General features: G+C 34.2%; 1 protein-coding gene across 3 annotated transcripts; it reads left to right on the top strand.

Annotated features, from left to right (window-relative positions):
* On the top strand, window positions 3580-18746 carry LOC105158701 (SWI/SNF-related matrix-associated actin-dependent regulator of chromatin subfamily A-like protein 1). Of its 3 annotated transcripts, none has more exons than XM_011075540.2 (24): window positions 3583-3888; window positions 4394-4454; window positions 4567-4658; window positions 4745-4800; window positions 4975-5050; window positions 5262-5328; window positions 5880-5946; window positions 6091-6157; window positions 6600-6683; window positions 6755-6796; window positions 7761-7916; window positions 10512-10589; window positions 10966-11034; window positions 11108-11173; window positions 11257-11385; window positions 12056-12112; window positions 12407-12496; window positions 15337-15402; window positions 16556-16624; window positions 16694-16798; window positions 16884-17009; window positions 17485-17543; window positions 17682-17718; window positions 18185-18746. In XM_011075540.2, the coding sequence occupies exons 1-24, from the start codon at window positions 3673-3675 to the stop codon at window positions 18332-18334; spliced, it is 2085 nt and encodes a 694-aa protein (XP_011073842.1). In that variant the 5' UTR covers window positions 3583-3672; the 3' UTR covers window positions 18335-18746. The 3 variants fall into 3 exon arrangements, 2 of the variants coding, with proteins under 2 accessions (XP_011073842.1, XP_011073843.1); XM_011075541.2 differs by having other exon boundaries at window positions 3584-3888; window positions 4415-4454; XR_002286868.1 differs by lacking the exons at window positions 17682-17718; window positions 18185-18746 and having other exon boundaries at window positions 3580-3888; window positions 16870-17009; window positions 17485-17507.

Here is an 18959-nt window from a genome sequence, read left to right as displayed (position 1 = left end):
AAGAGTGTGTGTGTGTGTCTGTGAAGGGACGCGGATTCGCAAGCCCACAACGTTTACACATGGCTAGATATTAAAATCGAAACACAAGCATGTAACTTGGATTTGATTTCGAGTGTTTTGTTTTGTTTTCATGGAGGTAAAAGAGAGAAAATAAAGATAAATAAATATATGTTGAGATATTATGCATGTTTGGAATTGTTTTTTTAGATAATTTAAAATAAATATTGAATATTTAATGTTGTGTTTTGAGACACAAAAATTACTATTTTGTCAAATCACTATCAAATTATATTTTTTTATATATATTTATGTATATATGTGTGTATATATATATGTATGTATTTATGATAAAACAGTTAAAATCACTCAATAAGGTATTTTTGTATAATGATAAACGGTATGTTTTAACTCATTTCGAAGATAACTTAAAAATGAAAACAAATATAGTGAACTTTTTTTTTAATTTATTTCATTCTCAAGATTTTTTCACACTACGTCTTGCGTTCAAATTTAGGTATTCGTGTTATTTGCACATATGAACATTAGATAAAATAAAAAGAAAATTCCAACCCACCTAGCTTTTGATTGCATGTTTAAAAAAAAAAATTAATATGAACCCAATATAGGTTGCGTTTAATAAATTCAGCTATATTACGAGTTTTATATGGGTCCCAAATGAATTTGATTATATTTATTTTTTTATTAGTCAATGAATATTATCTTTAACAATATTATGCAATTAATTGAAAATGCTATTATAATTATGAATTTAATAAGGTTTGTGTGTCTAATTGAGTCCCACTAGATCTTATCTCTTATATAGTTTCTAATCCTAAGTGGAACTCATCATCTTTTAATATTGAAAAAGAATAGTATTTTTTAATAATATTGTGCAATTAAAAAAAATACTACTATGCTTATGATAATACAAGTATTTTTTTTAATTTTTTTTAAAACTATATAGAAATATATACATATTTTTAAATAAATATACTTTCATGTGGCTTAAAAAAGAGCGTAACATACTTCTAATTTCTAGTAAGTAGTAAATTATTGCTTCTTACGATGTTCATGCTGTAAAATCAACTCGAATGAAGTTAAACCGAGATTTTGATAAATAAAAAATTAGGTACAATATTCTCATAAAGTAATTCTTAAATGCTAAAAAATCATAATAGTATTTGATATCATAATTGATGCGAGCAAAAGGTTGCTTGTTCAATAGGTCTTGGACTTGAGTCATTTTGGCCAAGTTTCCTGCAAGCGATAGAAAGAGGGCCTATAAAAAATACATCCGCACTCTAATGCTCAAATCAGTAAGCAATTGTAAAAAGATGAAAATAACTAGAGCTACGATGAATGACAATGGAACATGAGAATATCGTGCTTTCATCGGAATGCTAGTGCTAAAATTGTATGTTTTAATTGGGGAGAAGAGACTTGCTTTTATAGTCATAGTCCCTTACTGGGTGGAGAACTGTAACTCCATAGGACTCAAATTGATGGTTGCTGCAAATAGACCCCCTCAAATTCGAAAACGACCGGCAAGGATTTTGAGAGGTTAGCCTCCCTAAAAATCTTTGGACGGATTGGTCTACCTTCCCCTTCCTCTTCCTCCTTCTGCTGAAGAGGTTTTGTGGGTTGTCTTGTATTAAGAAGATAGAAAATGAAGAAAATATAGAGAAACATCTTTAGATCAAACTTGTCAAATACCGAAAATATTGCATTATTTTTATTTTTACTGTATGCTGCATAATATGACATAGCCACTAGAGGTGAAATGTCAGAATCACTACTAGCAACAGGTTCAACAGTAGGCATCTACATGGAATCAAAGCTTAAATGGTCAATGGATTCAATGTTGTCGAAAGGAACAATTGGTAAGGGAATATCAAGTAAATGTGGAGTGTGAGATCCAAAAGGAAAAACATATTCGTAGAATATTACATCCCTTGACACAAATATATTATGATTAGCTATATCATAGAACTTAGAACCTTTTTGTCCTTGATTATAGCCAATGAATACACACTTAGAAGTTCCAGTATCAAATTATCCTTGGTAGGCAAGACATTAGCCGCAAATCATAGGCATCCGAACACACTCAAATTATCATACAAATGAGGTTTTTCATAAAGCAATTCATAAGGAGTTTTCCAATTTAGCACAGATGAGAAACCTATCTGTGATATGCGTGGGATGAGTAGTGCATCCCCCCAAAACTTCCTTGGTAGATTACTTAAAACATATTTGCCATTGCTACTTGAAACAAGTCTTTGTATTTTATTTCTACTACACCATTTTGTTGTGGTGTGTATGTGCAGACCGTTGATAAGTAATCACCAAAGTAGCAAACAAATCTTGACATTCCATACTAAGAAACTCACTACCATTATCAAATCTTATTCTCGTCACATTAATATTAAACTGAGTTGAAACCATCTTGCAGAAATTCTTAAGGCGAGTTATGCAGCGAAACTCGTGTTGCATGAGATATGTCCAAGGAGTTCGTGTGAAATTATTTACAATAGTGAGCATAAAGTGACGATCTATAGTTAAGGGTCACTTATAAAGCCCCCAAATGTCTATGTGAATCATTTCAAACATTCTTATGGTCTGAATTTCACTTAAAGAAAACACAAATGAGTTAAACTTTTTATAAATAATCTTTAGACAAGAGATATGTGAAGAAGAGTATATCTTATGGACGATAATAAATTAATTTGTTAAAGATAATACCTAATATTAATATAATGAGTAAGGGATGTCACACTCAATATGTGTAGATAATCTGAGTTTTTATTGTTTTTATATAATTATAACAAAGAGAAAAAAATTATTATTTTGTTAACTTTATTTTTATTTATTTTAATTATGCATGAATAGAGTATTATTAACAAAAAATAAATAAATGGTCAATTTATCTACAATAAATATGCTTGACGGTGTTTTGGTCAATATAATTTTGTCAACCATCAACGATAACTCTAACGTTCTCAGACTCAATAAATAACATGGATATACAAATACAAGTAAATGATGTCTGATACGACGAATAATAGTTTTTATTTTTGTCCAATAAAAAACAACCACCAAACATATAACTCATATCTCAATTAATATTTACTTTAGTTCAAAAAATAAATACAAACATATTACAACTATCTCGATACGCAACCACTTATTTCTGTTTTTCCTCCCTACTTCTACGAAAAAAATAATTTAAAAATGTATCCAAACACAATTCCTGTTTCTCAAAATGTCTTCAAATTCTAGTGCCTCGATTTTTTTTTTTTTATAAAATTCATTATTATGACTTTCAATACATTTAAATTCAAATACTGATTCAATATTTGAATATTTCCAAATCAACTATATATTCAAAAGAAATAATAAAGAAATTTCATTCGTAGGATTTAAATTCAACCTTACCAGTCGAACAGGGTCTCGTGGGCTCTTGTTACCAACTTTTTAACTGATTCTATTGATTCCCAGATATCAATCCAATTTATGGTGCCCTAGAATCAAACGACGCCGTATGCGCATTGCTACTTCTCTTATAGAAACGCATAATTCAAATTTTTTGCGTTTGAACTTCTGCCCCTGAGCACAGTGGTCCACTTTCCCTAACACAAAACTCATGAGCTGAAAAGTGAGAATTCCAAGAGGAAGATGGATGATTGGGATCTAAGCGCAGAGGAATTGGATTCCCTGGAAAGAGATGCTCTGAAGCAATTGGCTCAGCGCAGTTCCTCTTCAGCTGCTGCCACTACCAGTAACAGTAATTTCAGTAGGTCGAATGTGTCTTCTATGCCAGGGGTTGTGCCATCTTCCCGTTCTCCAGCCAAGCCCACCTGTCTCTCTCATCCGCCTGTGGATGGTGATAAGGTTTCCTTTCTTTTCACCCATCTCTTTTCTGTTGTTTCCCATTTAGTAATGTTGGTAGCCTGATAAGTAGATTGTGTTGTCTTGAAGTAGATAAAATTTGGTAATCGCTTTTAGAAGGGGCCTTGACGTTTGTTGTGAAAGTGCTTATATCCTTAGTAAGTTGAAAGCAATTATCCAAGCTCATGGAAATCTTCCCATTCTATCCTCTTTAGTATTCTTTTAGCTTTCTCTTCTTGAAACTCAGGAAGTAATTTGAGCTGCAAAGAAAGTGGATTGTTTTTTTAATGAGTTTTTTGTTTGTCAGAAATAAAATTGAGAGAGTCAGAGGTGCAAACTTGGAGACTACAACAATTCTTGGCTCTCCTCTTTCCTTTGCATTTTTGGATATCATGGGATTAAGTTCTTTAATTACCGCATGCATTAAAGCAAATTGCATTTCTCAAGGAAAATAAACCCTTGTAACTCATGCCATTAGCTTGCTCATTCTTCGTCTTGATTTGTGAAGCATATTAATACCTCACTGCAGGCAACAGTATTACCTTCAAAACTCGTGCCAAAGATAGTTGGTGAGTTCCTTTTGTTTTTACTTCATGTAAACTGTGTTCATATTTCTGATTGCCCATATTCTTACTTTTGCCTATTCCTGCATTCTGTGGGATAACTTACTCCTAAGTGCAGATGATTCTTCGAAGCAACAGCATCCGAAGATCACAGTCAAATTCTTTTTACATGCCAGTGGAAACATTGCAGCAAAATTTCCTTATGACAAGGTGTGCCTTTGCCTGTCTGACTTGTTTGGTTTAGTAGACATAAATATTAATTTTCCTGTTACCATCATTCTTTTATCTGCCAATAGGTACTCATAGGAGCCTTCCACAATATTCCAAGAGCCAGTTGGAATGCAAAAGAAAGGTCTGTTTCTCTTTTTGTGGACTTCTCCCTAGTTTAATGTAGTATCAATAAATTCTTAGTCTCTACTGTAAGGGGTCCAAACAAGGAAATTGCTCTCTTTATGATCATTTTAACCTTTTTGTCTGTTTTCTACTTGGATTTTGTTGATAACTATTTTTGTTTTATCTTTTGCAGATTGTGGATGTTTCCTTTGTCATCATTATCAACAGCAGAATGTGTTCTTCGGGATTTCCCTGGCTCTAATGTTGAGGTGATACTTACTGTTCTGGGAATCTTTGATTTGTTGTACTTTCATGTGTACATGTAGGGTTCGAATAGGTGTTATTGTCCATATCCTTCTCTATGTGAAGATTATTTATCATAATAGAAATAGTCAGCGAAAACCACTCTTGGAGTATGATCATACATGTGACTGATAGAAGTGATGGTTAATTTGATAATATTAGCTGTTATTTTTCCAGATAGAGAACTTGGATCCTTTGGTTAGGCGTGCTATTGCTGCTGCCACTGTGCTTCCAGATCTTCAAGGTAAAGTTGATTCTTTCCTTTGTGTTTAGCAACCTGAGCAGGGATGCCTTTCATCAATTAGATCCAAATAAATATAGTCTTTTCTGATGGATGCCTGAGCCAAACATTTATAAAATTGTCTACTACGGCACTTTTAAGTACTGTGGGAAAACCTATCTTGCATATGCCAGAAGGGCAAAGTTAGGGAACTTACTGATGGGTCTTGGAGGAGAATAGAATGTGAAGATTGAATTAAGTGTTTTAGTTGTACACTGTAGAATGGTATAAATGTTTCTTGAAGTTGGTGTATATGGACAATGTAGTTTGTATTTCAAAATTTAACCGTTGCTATTTTGGAAAAGTAAGAGAACATGATTCTAAGGGGAAAATGGGACTACATGTTCTTTTATCATCCAAATTTTTCACAGAATACTTTTCAAAATACAGTGGAGTGCACATATAATTTCTTTCCCCTTTCATGAACTTCTATGTTTTATAATTTGGTCAGGGCCAGGATTTTTGTGTATTACGCTGCCCAAATAATAAGTTTCTCAATTTCATGTTCTCAACAGACCGATATGAAAAGATCCCCGGTTATATTGAAGCAAAGCTCTTGCCTTTTCAGCGTGATGGTGTCAGGTATGTAAGACTAGTTCTGCAAAATACTTTGTTCTTTCATTTAGTAAGATCCAAGTTTCACATGTTAAATTTTGGTGACCTCAACATCTATTGATCTGTTCTGCTCAAATTGACATTTGAGTACTGATGATTCTGCCCTTTTAGATTTGTATTGCAGCATGGAGGGCGGGTCCTGCTGGCTGATGAAATGGGGCTCGGAAAGACTCTTCAGGTGTTGAGTCTTTGACTAAGATTCTGGTTTCTCGCTTGTATCATTCTCTTCAACTGGGACGTTTTTGCCAAAATAATACTCTTTCATAACATTATTTCATTCTGTGCCCAAACTAATTTGCAAATTGGAACAGAGTATAATAAATGTTGAAAGATGATTTTAAGTTTTTAAGGTTAAAAGCTGAACAAATGAAAATTTGACATCATCTCGGGAATTTACAATCTGCACTGGCTATCAGTTTTTTGTCTTGGAAAAATTTCTCTGGAAAGCCCTCCCCTCTGTGTATTGGACTTAAAAGGATGGTTCCTCAATTAGTTTGTCCCTGTAGATCCAATTTCCTCCCTCTTTTCATCATCAAGTTGTATGTTTGACAAGTGATCGGAAATTTGTCAACCCACTTTTTAATCTGGACAAATGAAAGAAATGTTAGCACATTCTACAGGCGATTGCGGTAACCTCTTGCATTCGTGAGGCATGGCCTGTTCTCATTCTGACCCCATCTTCCCTACGGCTGCAATGGGCTTCTGTAAGTAAATGCCAAACATCTTTGCTTAGATTTATTATTCATTGCACTTATTCTCTGCTGCTTTTTTGCAGATGATCCAACAGTGGCTGGATATTGCACCGTCACATATATTGGTATATTTCTGATTCTGATGTTTGGTCATTTCTTTTGATTACAATGCATGATAAGGCTTGATTTTTGCTGATTGGACCTTCCTCAAGTAGATTTATAAATTTCCCTGATATATATATATATATTATTCTTGTATGTCTTTGACTTTGTTTTGTCTTGATAGAAGAGAGATGTAGGGACAAATTTTATAAGAAAATATGATGATAGAATGAAAACCACATCAAAACAATAGGAGTATGAGTCACATGAAAGGGCAGGTCATTTATCTTTTCAATTTTGCATCAAAGGTAAAGTTAATCTACAAAAACAACGTATTTTTCTATTCTTGTCTAGTTCCATATTATGGGATGCCTACCTTTTATGCTGGAGGCATTCTATGGAAAGTGCGGGTATCCCTTGAGATCCCTCCACATTTATGTTTAGTGTATGAGTACATAAAGATGACTCACTTTCTGGAAAAATTTTATAATAATTAATGAGAAAGCTTCTCTTTCTATTTACATCAGTTCCTGATGGTCCTTGTTTATTTGTGTCCAACACACAATTCTTTCATTGGTAATTTGCATGTTCTCTGCTTCATGTTACTGCAAATGCTTCGCCAAATATATGTACTGCGATAACTAAGCTTGTTGGCCGAATTGATGTTGGTACATTATGAGAATAAGGAATTGTAGTCCATTCCGATGCATGATAATGCAAATATGAGTTACAATATTTCTCAAGGATATTATTTCTTGTATACCTTGTAAATGAGTGTCCATGATGCCTGATACAGCTAAAGTGAATTACTGGTTAAAGTTGCTTTGTTCCTAGCATCTAAGCAAGTTCTCCCATGAGTAGTTGCACTGTTAATTAAATGATCATGTGCTGTGGAAAATCCATCAGAATCATGATCTTGATACTACATATTTGTACATAGGAGGCTGTTTGCAACAATAAATCAGAATCTAAGCAAGTCATAAACAGGTGGTTTTGTCTCAGTGGAGTGGTTCAAACAGAGTTGGATTTAATATTGTGCCCTCAAACACCAGGAGGCCTATCAATCTTGATGGTGTATTCAACATCATATCCTATGATACTGTACCTAAGTTGCAGGATATGCTTTTGGCTTCAGATTTTAAGGTAATTGCTCGAAATGATGTATTGTATTGTAGTGTACTGGTGCGAGATTTGCTTTTTCTGTAGCTTAAAATTATAGACATTCCTTGTTTGAACTTTCAAATGATAGACTCTTGGATTCATGCTTTTGCTGTGAAATTCTAATGGATTTGACAAGGATGATATGCGGAGTTGCAGTATTTCATTCTTTGGTTTTAGAGTTATGCTAAGGAAATTTTTCCTAGGCTGGACATGTATACCATGACTATTATGCCTATTGACCCTCTGGAAGTTATATCATTTGTATCCATGAAGTGAACATATATTGATGCGTGTTCTAAAACTCTTACTTACATTTTATTACTTCTTTTATGCATTTTCAAAATTCACTAAAAAGGATGGAGTGTTTTGGTGTTTATTTCTCTGTGCATAATTCTGTATCAAAGGTCCTGGTGAAATTTGATGATTTTTTGTCCATAGGAATCATTTGCCCAGTTTTTTTTATGGAAAAATTAATTTTATGATACCGACTTTTTTAAATTTACCTTTATTATTTTCACTCTGTGCTTCACAGTTAACAAAGCCAAGATGCTTATGCAATAGAAATACGACATGTCCTTTGTATTAGAAATCCCTGCTCTGTTAGACAGTTAACATCCTTGGACTGGTCCACGCATCATGAAATTGCTTAATTTCACTCTTATTGGTTAATAAAGAAGCTTCAGTCGGTAAACTCTTAAGCAGATGAGTTCCAATCTGGTGTTTTATTTTCTTGTTGTTTGCCATCTGCCAACAATGCTAAGTTGCTAGTATACTATTCCTGAGATTGGTCTTTCAATCATCCTGTGGGGATGTGGTCCCTTTTATTTAGGGCGAGCATGGAATGCAACATTATGAATAAGAGAATAACTTTGCTTGAGTTCTTACTTGTTACTTTGTTGCCTTTGAGCGTCTTACGAGCATGCATGTGAAAAATGTTGGCTGCGCAACCAGCTGGGTGAAGCCTAAATGTTCAAGATCTAGTACGAGCTTAATTGAAGCTTGACAAACCAACTATTTCGAGATTGAGCTAGGCTTGAGCCGGAGTTCGAGCTTGAACTCAGCTTGTCGTACTGCAATTAAACTAAAGCCCTATTGATCAATTGACCAGTAGAAAACAGTTTCTACTGAGGGACTTTCTCCATTTGTAGCAAAAATATATTCTGCAGTTTAAATTCTATACGTACCTTGGACGATCTCCACATTGTCCGATGAATTGGCTAAGTAGTTTATGCCGGAATTGCATCAATGTTAATCTTCCTGAAAAACAGAATTGTCAGTTTGTATACCAAGAGAGAAGAAACCCTTCTTTCTCTTTGGCACTATTTAAGTTTCAGTGGTGGTTCCCCTTGCCTGCAAAGCAAAGAGCAAGGTAAAAGGGAAGGTTCCAGCCATGACAACATGAAGAGCCCTTGGTAGCTCTTTGAATGGAGTCTCATGGGTTTCTTCATCAGCATTCCAGAAAACCTTTCTTTTCTATTCCTTTTCTTCTTCTGAATTACTGATGATGATTCTGGTGAATGAGGGGTCGAGTTGAATGGAGGTGTGAAACTACAATTAAACAGAAGAAATGGCACTAAAAATTAATAAATTATATGTCCAGCTAGGGTTCTAAATAGACTATAATCTGACAAAAGGATATATACATGTCGATATATGATTCGGATACAAAATTACTTAAGTACGTACAAGCATTTGAATGAATAGATAAAAGGCTGAAAACTAGCGCAAAGAATTGCCTTCCAGCTTTGCTGGAGTTGAGATTTCAAAGTTGAATTCAAACACTACTGAAGCCGGTTTCAAGCTCTTTTGAACCAGCTCTATTGGTTCCCAGTCTTATAAAGATTTGAAATTCCTTTAGCTTACTGTATCTAGAATTGCTGGTTAGATTCCATGCCAATATTACTTATCCTGCTTGATTCAACAAATAATTTTAGACGAGAGTTGAAAAGTTGAACTTTTGGGTATCTTTTCAATTTCACCTTCAGAACTAGTGGTCAAGACTTGTGTCGCATTATTTATTTTGAGGGAGAGAGTAAAATTAGGAAGAAGGTTTATTTTTCAAGAAAAAGAGTCATACTTTTGGGACATCTTGAGTAGGACATAGATGTAATAAATTTGAGAAAGATTTGAGTATGTTTTTTGGCCATTTCTCTCATTTTTGCCTTTGGATAGCATAAACTACCAGCTGATGGCTTTTCGTAGATGCATGACAACCTCACTTCTGCTCATTTGTACAAACTGCTTACTTTGAGAATTGCGCACCGTATCTTAATGAGCGAACAACTGTGTGCCTAATTTGGGAAGTTTGACCTCTAAATCAATCCCAAGAAATTTGGGATGAGATCCCCATAAATCACGAATCAACTAATCTAAGAAGATAAACCATAAAAACTACACACTATAATCAACAGATTTTCAACACACACAAATATATATGTGTATATACTATATGTATATTTTTTATTTGTTACGGCAGCCTTTTATAGTGATTGCATCATGCTTGATGAATTGTATAAATCTTCTAAGAATTACCATTAACAGGTTTTTTATTTGACAAATTATGATTTGGCCATTCAGGTTGTGATTGCAGATGAATCGCATTTCCTGAAGAATGCTCAAGCAAAACGAACAAGTGCCTCCCTTCCCATATTGCAGGTTGCTCTTTCCTCTTTTACGTGGATATCTTGCGACTTGCATCCTTGATAGAATATACATATGAATAATATCAAGCAGGAGTGGTTCTATATACTATTTAAGGATTTGTCCTGCTTATCACCAAAATGCTCAGGTTGTTTATTCAATCTCTCTGAGAAATAAAAAATAATACTGAAAAGAAAGTGAGGTTCGAGAGACAAGTTTATATATGTTTCTTTGTTATGTTGGTAAGCTTTTCTTTCCTCCTGTATTCCCCGTTTTGTCTTTAAGATTCATGTTTGCAGTACTGCCTTTGTTATGAAATAATTGATATCTCTCTCTCTCTCTCCACTCACCTCTTCCTCAATTTTCATGTCAATATGCTGATGATCTATAGAAAGCTCAATACGCGATCTTGCTCAGTGGAACTCCTGCATTGTCACGACCAATTGAACTATTCAAGCAGGTATGTTAAGCATCATTTTCAGAGTTAAACTCCCGGCTTATGCTTCAAATTGACAGTTGGTATCTGCTTGCAGTTGCAAGCCTTGTATCCGGAGGTGTATAAGAACGTTCATGAATATGGTAGTCGTTATTGCAAGGGTGTAAGTGAAAGTTCCTCTGACGTATCTATTATATCCTTTTCTAAGTATGACAGACCTAATAAACTTAATATTGTGTTTCTCAGGGTATATTTGGAGTCTATCAAGGTGCAAGTAATCATGAAGAGCTGCATAATTTGATGAAAGCGACCTTAATGATTCGAAGACTCAAGAAAGATGTTCTTTCTCAGCTTCCTGTGAAGCGCAGGCAACAGGTATGTAACTTGATTGCTAAGTGATATTTGTTCAATAGTTTTTCCATCCATGATTTCTATAATACCACAATTAAATGTTTTGGCCTTTACTTTGAAGGATGTAAAAAGAAAAAAGAATCTATCATCTCGAATGCATTGCTTTAACTGGATTGTTTATCTTTTATTGGTCCCAAACCTTTGTCCACTAAATTGATAGTTTGTGTTATATAGGTCTTGTACATTTCAGTTGATATCTGAAAATCTTTGTAGTTCACTTGAATTCCTCTTCAGTATTTTCCCTTTTCTTCATCCATCAGTGCTTGGTATTTTCATTCGTTGTTCTGTCAATTGATTGATAAACTTATTGCTTCTAAATCCAAGATCTCAAATCCTTGAATCTAGAACTCCAGTCTTGAAGCCAACTGCAGTATCCCAAACGAAAGTTTGGTTGTTCAGTTGAGTCAAAAGATTCAAAACTTTCACTCATAACTTAGTATACCAGCTGCTATATGAGAGTGAGCAATGAAATTCTCTTCTATCTTGTAATACATGGTGGTTTTGAGTATTAAACTTGCTTGAAGTTGCATAACTCCTCTATTCCTCTTTTAATTATGTTATAAACTCCTGGGATAGTTGGAGCTCTGAGTGACTAAACTTACTCATTTGCTCTGTTTTACTTCTTACTTAACAGGTTTTCTTGGAACTGGGGCAGGACGATATGAGACAGATAAATGCACTATTCTGTGAGGTGATGAGAATTTCATGTGCTTTTGGGTTTCTTGATGAGCACAACATTTCTTCTATAATACGATGTTATGGTTCATTGTCGTCCTGCTATGTTCTGTTCTATTATTGAACCATCTGGACTGTAACTTATCTTCATTTAACCTGCTCTATGTACTTTTCAAGAAAATGACTAGCTCTTCATCTTGAATAACATTTCTTAGATGCTTACTCTGTACAGTATTCTTAAAGATGTGGACTGGTTTCTGAAATACTTTAAATCAATGGAATAATCCTACTAGTGATTCTTTTCCTACAGTTGGAGGTGGTAAAATTAAAAATCAAATCATGCCAGTCCAGAGAAGAAGCTGAGTCACTCAAGTTCACAGAGAAAAATCTTATCAATAAGGTAGGCCTGCCAAAGAAGCTCACATGAGTTCTTTTGTTTCTTGATTTCTTACTTTTAAATGGTACGACAATTTTATGCCCCTCATATTAAATTTGAACTTGCTGAACTGTTTCTCCTGTCTTAAAAGTTCAATTGTTAATAGTTTTATAATTTTATTTATCAGGTAAAGAATAATTTCTGCTAATTGTATATACCTGCTGATTTAATCTAGAGATAGAAATATGAGAAATATATTTTTCCCTGCCCGGTTGCCTTGATACCAACCTTTGCTACGTGCTTTGGCAAACGTCAGCCGGGAAAGCTGACCTATTAAACTCATAGAATCTCAAAGTATTATGATGGCTCTAGGCAATCCAGTCTTAACAATGTTATAAAGCATCTATTTTAAAAGCAGCGAAAACTAGATTAACAATTAGGTTCTTGTTTGGTATGTGAAGTAGTCTTTTTGGCCCATTGTTTGGCTACATATTTGAAATTTGTCTGGAATGGAATGTTTTTCCCGTTCTTTTGTTGGGTTTAGTCAAGTGATACTAGATACAGAGGAAATCTAATGGTCTTCACTCTTGTAACCATGGGCAATAAGACCTTAGAATACAAACACAAAAGCAGGCACAAACATAGATGTATGGTATAACTTCTGCATAAATCATATAGTGTAAGTTTTGTTTAATGTATTATTGAATGTATAATAATTTCGGGCATGTTTGTGTATAAAATCCTCAATGTATTCATATGTGTAATGTCGTTTGTACAGTTTTAATATTTTATATAAACAGATCTAGCTTTCAGCATATAAGTAGTATAAAAATATTATATATTTGTGTCATCCATAACTCCGATTTTGGTATTAGAATTTCATGTAGCTTTATATATGCTTATTTAATGCAAAATTTAATTTTCGAACTGAAATTTTTTAGAATGTAATTTGCACATATCATATTCAATGAAATTCATTTATCTAACAGGGAAAGCATTTCTATTTGGAGGGGTACGGACATATCGGTTTTTTGTTTTATACCTGCTGATTCCATCTTATTTAGGGTGAGGAGTGTAGGATTATACCTGCTGGTAGAGAAATTAGGAATCTTTAGTTTGCTTGTTATGAGCCTAACAAACAAGAAGAGGAAATGAAAGATTATGAGTTTGCTTTTCAGGAATGGTCATTCTTTGTACTGTGCATACAGTAAATTTTAACTGTAGATATCATGGATTGTAATTTGTTATAATTTGAAATTACATCAAAGATAATCTCTTGAGAATTGAATCTCTCATCCATAATTAACACCAAACCACTTAACCATCCTTAGAAGCATAAGCTTTGTTTCCTTCCTACTCCCTGAAACACAAACCACGTAATTGAAATGATCTTGTCTAAAACAAGAGAGAACCGTACTTAAGTTCCTATTGAAGTTCTACCAAACCTAGATGAGACTTATGTTCTTGAGAACATTCAAAAGCAAACTAATTGATCAAGGAGCAGGAAAAATCATTCTGCAAGTGACAGAAAATAGTATCGTAACGTTTAGAAAACATTCGCAATTTTTTGGTCAAAATGCATAATCAGACACTAAAATAAACTAAGCAATTCCATGTAAGACCTACAATGAGTGCACGCATAACATACAAGGAAACCTGGGTTACATGATGGGCTTTATCTTCTAGTTTTGGATCTCGTTTGTGTTTCACCCTCTTGTCTTCAATCACGAAGCAACTCCTAATGCTAGCTGGCCTCTGCTCTGTTCCCCTTCGCCTATTCATATATATAAAACAAGCAGTATTGTTGATATCGAAAACTTATGCTGACAACACTAAATTTGTTAAACTCAAGCAAAAGCTTAAATGATTTTTACTGATCTCATTCCTAACACTAACATCATAGTATTCCCACTTGTAAAGTCCCTATGATGTTCCGCATGATTGAGAGAACCTCAACAAAGCCTTTCATATTTTTAGCTAATAAAGAAATGATATTGTTGTTGTTGTTCTCTTTTCTTCTCTTTCTAGGAGTTGTAATGAACTTGAGAAACTACATGGAGAGTTCTCTTGAACATAGATGAACCACTCTTTGTTGTCTTTGTACACAAGAGAATCTGTCAATTTTCTTGTGAAATCTTGTTTTGAACTTTTAAGTTTGTTCAGTCTCATATCTGTGATCCTTTTTTAACTTAATCTGCAACTATAACTTCTTGGTTGCAAATGCAATCTGAATAATTCTTCTCCAAGTCTCATTAATATCCACCAGCCAAGTTTGCCTGATTGATTTGTTGTATTCAGGAAATGAAGTTGAGAAACTGCATTGAGGCCGCCATTAGAACGTAGATTAATCGCTCTCAATTATCTTTTACAGAGGAAATATGTGGATTTTCAAAATCTGTGTAAAATTTTAAGTTTTTTCATTCTCGTATTTGTTATCTTTTCTATAAAGCTGTAAGTGTAACTTCGTTGCAAGTTCAAGCTGAATAATTCTTCAGAAATTGATATTTATCATTCAAATTTGCCTGATTTTTTGTTTCTGTTTCTTTTGTTTTGTTTTGTATTCTCTTTCTACAGAGGAGAATCTGTGGATTTTCAATTGGAGTCTTGTTTAGAACTTTGGATTTGTTCAATGTCATACTCTTGATCTTTTCTGATAAGCTATGACTATAACTAATTGATTGCAAGTTCAAGCTGAAAAACTCTTCTTCAAAATTTTATTGATATCAACCATTCAAGTTTGCATAATATTGTACATTCATATTTTCCTGATTGATTAATTCTGATCCACTTTTTTCTTTGCTTTAGCGGAAATATTTATTCCATTCACAGTTATCTTTTAATTCATTTCATTCCATATGCTCCAGATTTATACTGATTCTGCTGAAGCAAAGATTCCAGCTGTTCTGGACTATCTGGGGACCATAATTGAGGTATAATATTTTCAATGTCGTCTTCTCATATATTTTCTCATCTCTTGCTGAGAATGCTTGATGTCAAACTTGAATGAAGAAGCTCATCTATTAATTAGATTGAGTTAATCTTCTATTATCAACACTTCTCAACATGGGGGGAAATCACCATATTGTTCTGAACCGAAGTTTTCTTGTCCAAAGTTTCGTTAAGACTAACAGTTATCATAGTTGTTCAGGAAGCTGACTAGGTTTATGAGATGTCTATGCCTGTGGCACAGATTCTTTTGCTTATATTTTATAGCAGTTATTCTGGAAGCTGACTTTAGGCTTATGACATGGTTATTCGTTTTATTGAGAATAATGAGTTGAGAATCATTTACAATCATTTGGTGAACCAATACATGATTCTCAACAGGTTACCAAGTTATCATCAAAAGTTTTAAATTGGCGTCTGGTATCGGCAGACACTATATGCATGCCCTAGATGTAGACATGAGAACATATTAGTCCCTGCTGGACAGACAGATTTATCTAGTATTATACCCATTTTAGATATGGAATAATATTTGGATTGAGTGCTTTTACGTGATGGATTCCATCAGACTAATTTTGGGTGTTCTACTATTTTGTATTTTAATAAGTTACCGTTCTGTTGAGAAGGTGGAAACTAGGTTTGTGATTGTTGAATTTTAATTTCATCATCGACATTCCTGCGTTTTTTTCTTTTTGCAATAAGGTTGTTTAAGAAGTGCCAACATAGTTGACCTCTTTCTTGTATACATAATATATATATATGTGTATGCATATGATGAGGGTATACTGGTAAATCAAGTAACAATGAGGATAAGATTGAAAATGCCAACTTTTAGTAATCTCCAGGATAAAGGTAAGGGAAATGCATTTTGGAAAGCCAATTCTCACTTCTTGCAAATAGACTTTTAGAGGTGTGACGTATAGAAGGTTCATTTAATATTAACAACTGAACATGGAAAAGATTTCCCAAATGGGCTTCCATTTCTAGAAGTTCATTTAGAATGTATTCCGAATCAAGCTCCTTGTCATCTAATTGATGCTTGTTTAGTTTCTATACATAATTGCTTTCCAGGTTTTTGTCATTTCCATTATGTTGCTTTCATGTGTATATTCTCATTGCGCCTAATAAGTTGCACAGGCAGGCTGCAAGTTTCTAATATTTGCGCATCATCAACCTATGATTGACTCAATACACAAGTTTCTTCTGGTAAGACCCTTGCTTTCCATCTTTTATGTTATATAAATACTTATGCGTTATTCACGGTCATATTTTCAGAAGAAAAAAGTTGGATGCATAAGGATTGATGGCAGCACGCCAGCAGCATCAAGGCAAGCTTTAGTGACGGAATTTCAGGAGAAAGATTCAGTGAAGGCTGCAGTGGTAATGCTTATGTTAATTTATAATGTGTTATATTGTTGTTTTGCTATGCTTTCCATGACATTACTTTTTAGTTATGGATGTCTAGTTGTCCATCAAAGCTGGAGGTGTTGGCTTGACATTGACAGCAGCGAGCACAGTTATATTCGCAGAGTTATCGTGGACTCCGGGAGACATCATTCAAGCGGAAGATCGTGCTCATAGGATTGGTCAGGTAACATTATTGGCTCATATGGGAAGATCTGGTACATGTATCTTTAGACACTAACTCAAAAGATGTTGGTTACGAGGCAGAAGACAGCCCTGTAACATTAATCACTTCAAGATACCTTGGACTTTGGATTACAGATTTTGGTTGTTAAATATACTTAAATTGTTGGAAGATAATTCTGGTTATCTCAATGGTTTAAGCTTTAACACGAATATTTTGGTTTTGTCATGGTGTCTTTAAAACTGATTCACACATTCTGAAATCTATTTTATGATTAAGCTTAATTAAGTGATCACATAGAATCTATGGTTTGATAGTTTGCATAGTCAAAGGTCCAATATTTTTCGCAGTCTTCACATGTTTTTCAACAAATTGAGCTGTCACTCTCTGCATTTTCAGAATTTGTGATGTTTGAACTGTATTTTTTTCTTTTGGTATAAATTTATGCTCCGGATGAGAAGTGGTGCTTCTTTTTCAGGTTTCATCGGTCAATATATATTATCTGCTGGCAAACGACACAGTGGACGATATAATATGGTACTTCTTTATGTTCCTCTCATTCTTACAGATGTGATTTTTAGTTGTATGACTTTTCTTTTTAGTTCCAATTCTATTTATAGCTAAACTACTATATCAATTTGAGAAAGCAGTGAGTAACTTGGCTGACATTTTCAGGGATGTCATTCAGAGCAAGTTGGAAAATCTAGGACAGGTACTTGACCATCCAAAACTTTATTTACTTACTGATGCTCTGCATTAGAGCTCTATAATCCCTTCAATTAAATAAAATGTCACCAGATCGTGCTATTGCCGTGTATTCGAAGGGATGTGGGAAGCCATAGTGTCTGGCTTGACTGCATTGATTATTAACTGGTTATACTGCTTTTGGACCTTGGGAGGAAGAGTTTTCTAAAAGGAAATACATAAAGGAAATACTCATAAGAATCCATTTATTCATGAGTATTTGAAATAATACTGATTATTGATACATTATTTCAGTGGGAAACGCGATAATGTAGCTTATATGCTTTCATTTTTCCTTTCTTCCATTTAATCCAAGATTCAAGCTGAGGGCTATTGATTCTGTTTGTTGCCTACAGCTGTTTACGGTCAATTGATGACTCTTTTCCTTATATTTTGCATGAAATTAAAGCTGATTGTTTGCCATTGATGTCTAGATGCTTGACGGACATGAAAATTCTCTAGAAGTTTCAGTTGATCAATCAGGATGCAGCCCTTTGAAACAAAGGACACTGGATTCCTTCGTGAAGCGTTGTAATAACTCTCACTCTGATCATGAACCCAAGCACAAACACCCGAGGAACTGAAATTCCAAGTACATATGTGAATCTTTGTGAAGACACTATTATTGTTCAGAGGAAATTGTATTAGCATGATAATTAAAAAAATCTAAACATCGACAAGCATAATCCTATGCAGTCATTCTAAATGACTGGTTTATCATATCGGTTTCCCCAGGGTAATATTCACTTTCATCATCTCTCTTATTCTGTCTGATCCCTTTGTGAGATGTATTTATGTTCACTGACATTGAACCTTCACAAGTGAATCGCGTGAAGGAGTGGTTATAGCTAGCTGTTCCGTTGCTGCATGTCTTACATTATTCGATTGCCTCTGAATGTTCAAAACATTATTAGGGGCACTATGGATAAAGCCTAAAGCGCTTTGAACCGTCGTTCTTGGATATGAAATGTTCTTCTGGTGGATTACCCTCCAGCAGCCCCTTCTCCACCCAGTTCAGTAGCAGATCAGTACATTGATGCCAGAATTGCTATCTATGATCTTGTGCTTGAATTTCAGTAACAGATGAATGATTGTTGTTCCAAAAAAAAAACTTTTGAAACCCGGTTTGAATTTCCATTTCCATGCTTCTTATTGCCTTGGTAATTTATTACTAGAAGTAATTTATCTTTCTGTATTTATTAAAATAAA

The sequence above is a fragment of the Sesamum indicum genome, linkage group LG3 (genome assembly GCF_000512975.1).
Source record: "Sesamum indicum cultivar Zhongzhi No. 13 linkage group LG3, S_indicum_v1.0, whole genome shotgun sequence".
In the NCBI taxonomy this organism is placed as follows: domain Eukaryota; kingdom Viridiplantae; phylum Streptophyta; class Magnoliopsida; order Lamiales; family Pedaliaceae; genus Sesamum; species Sesamum indicum.
Note: the sequence above shows the minus strand (reverse complement) of the source record. Positions and strands in the feature narration are given on the sequence as shown.

Excerpts from the sequence above, each read along its gene's own strand:
- LOC105158701 (XM_011075540.2), top strand. The coding sequence starts at position 3,673 with ATGGATGATTGGGATCTAAGCGCAGAGGAATTGGATTCCCTGGAAAGA. Across the intron at positions 11,174-11,256 it reads GTAGTCGTTATTGCAAGGGT|GGTATATTTGGAGTCTATCA; the intron begins GTAAGTGAAAGT and ends TGTGTTTCTCAG. Across the intron at positions 15,403-16,555 it reads ATCTGGGGACCATAATTGAG|GCAGGCTGCAAGTTTCTAAT; the intron begins GTATAATATTTT and ends TAAGTTGCACAG.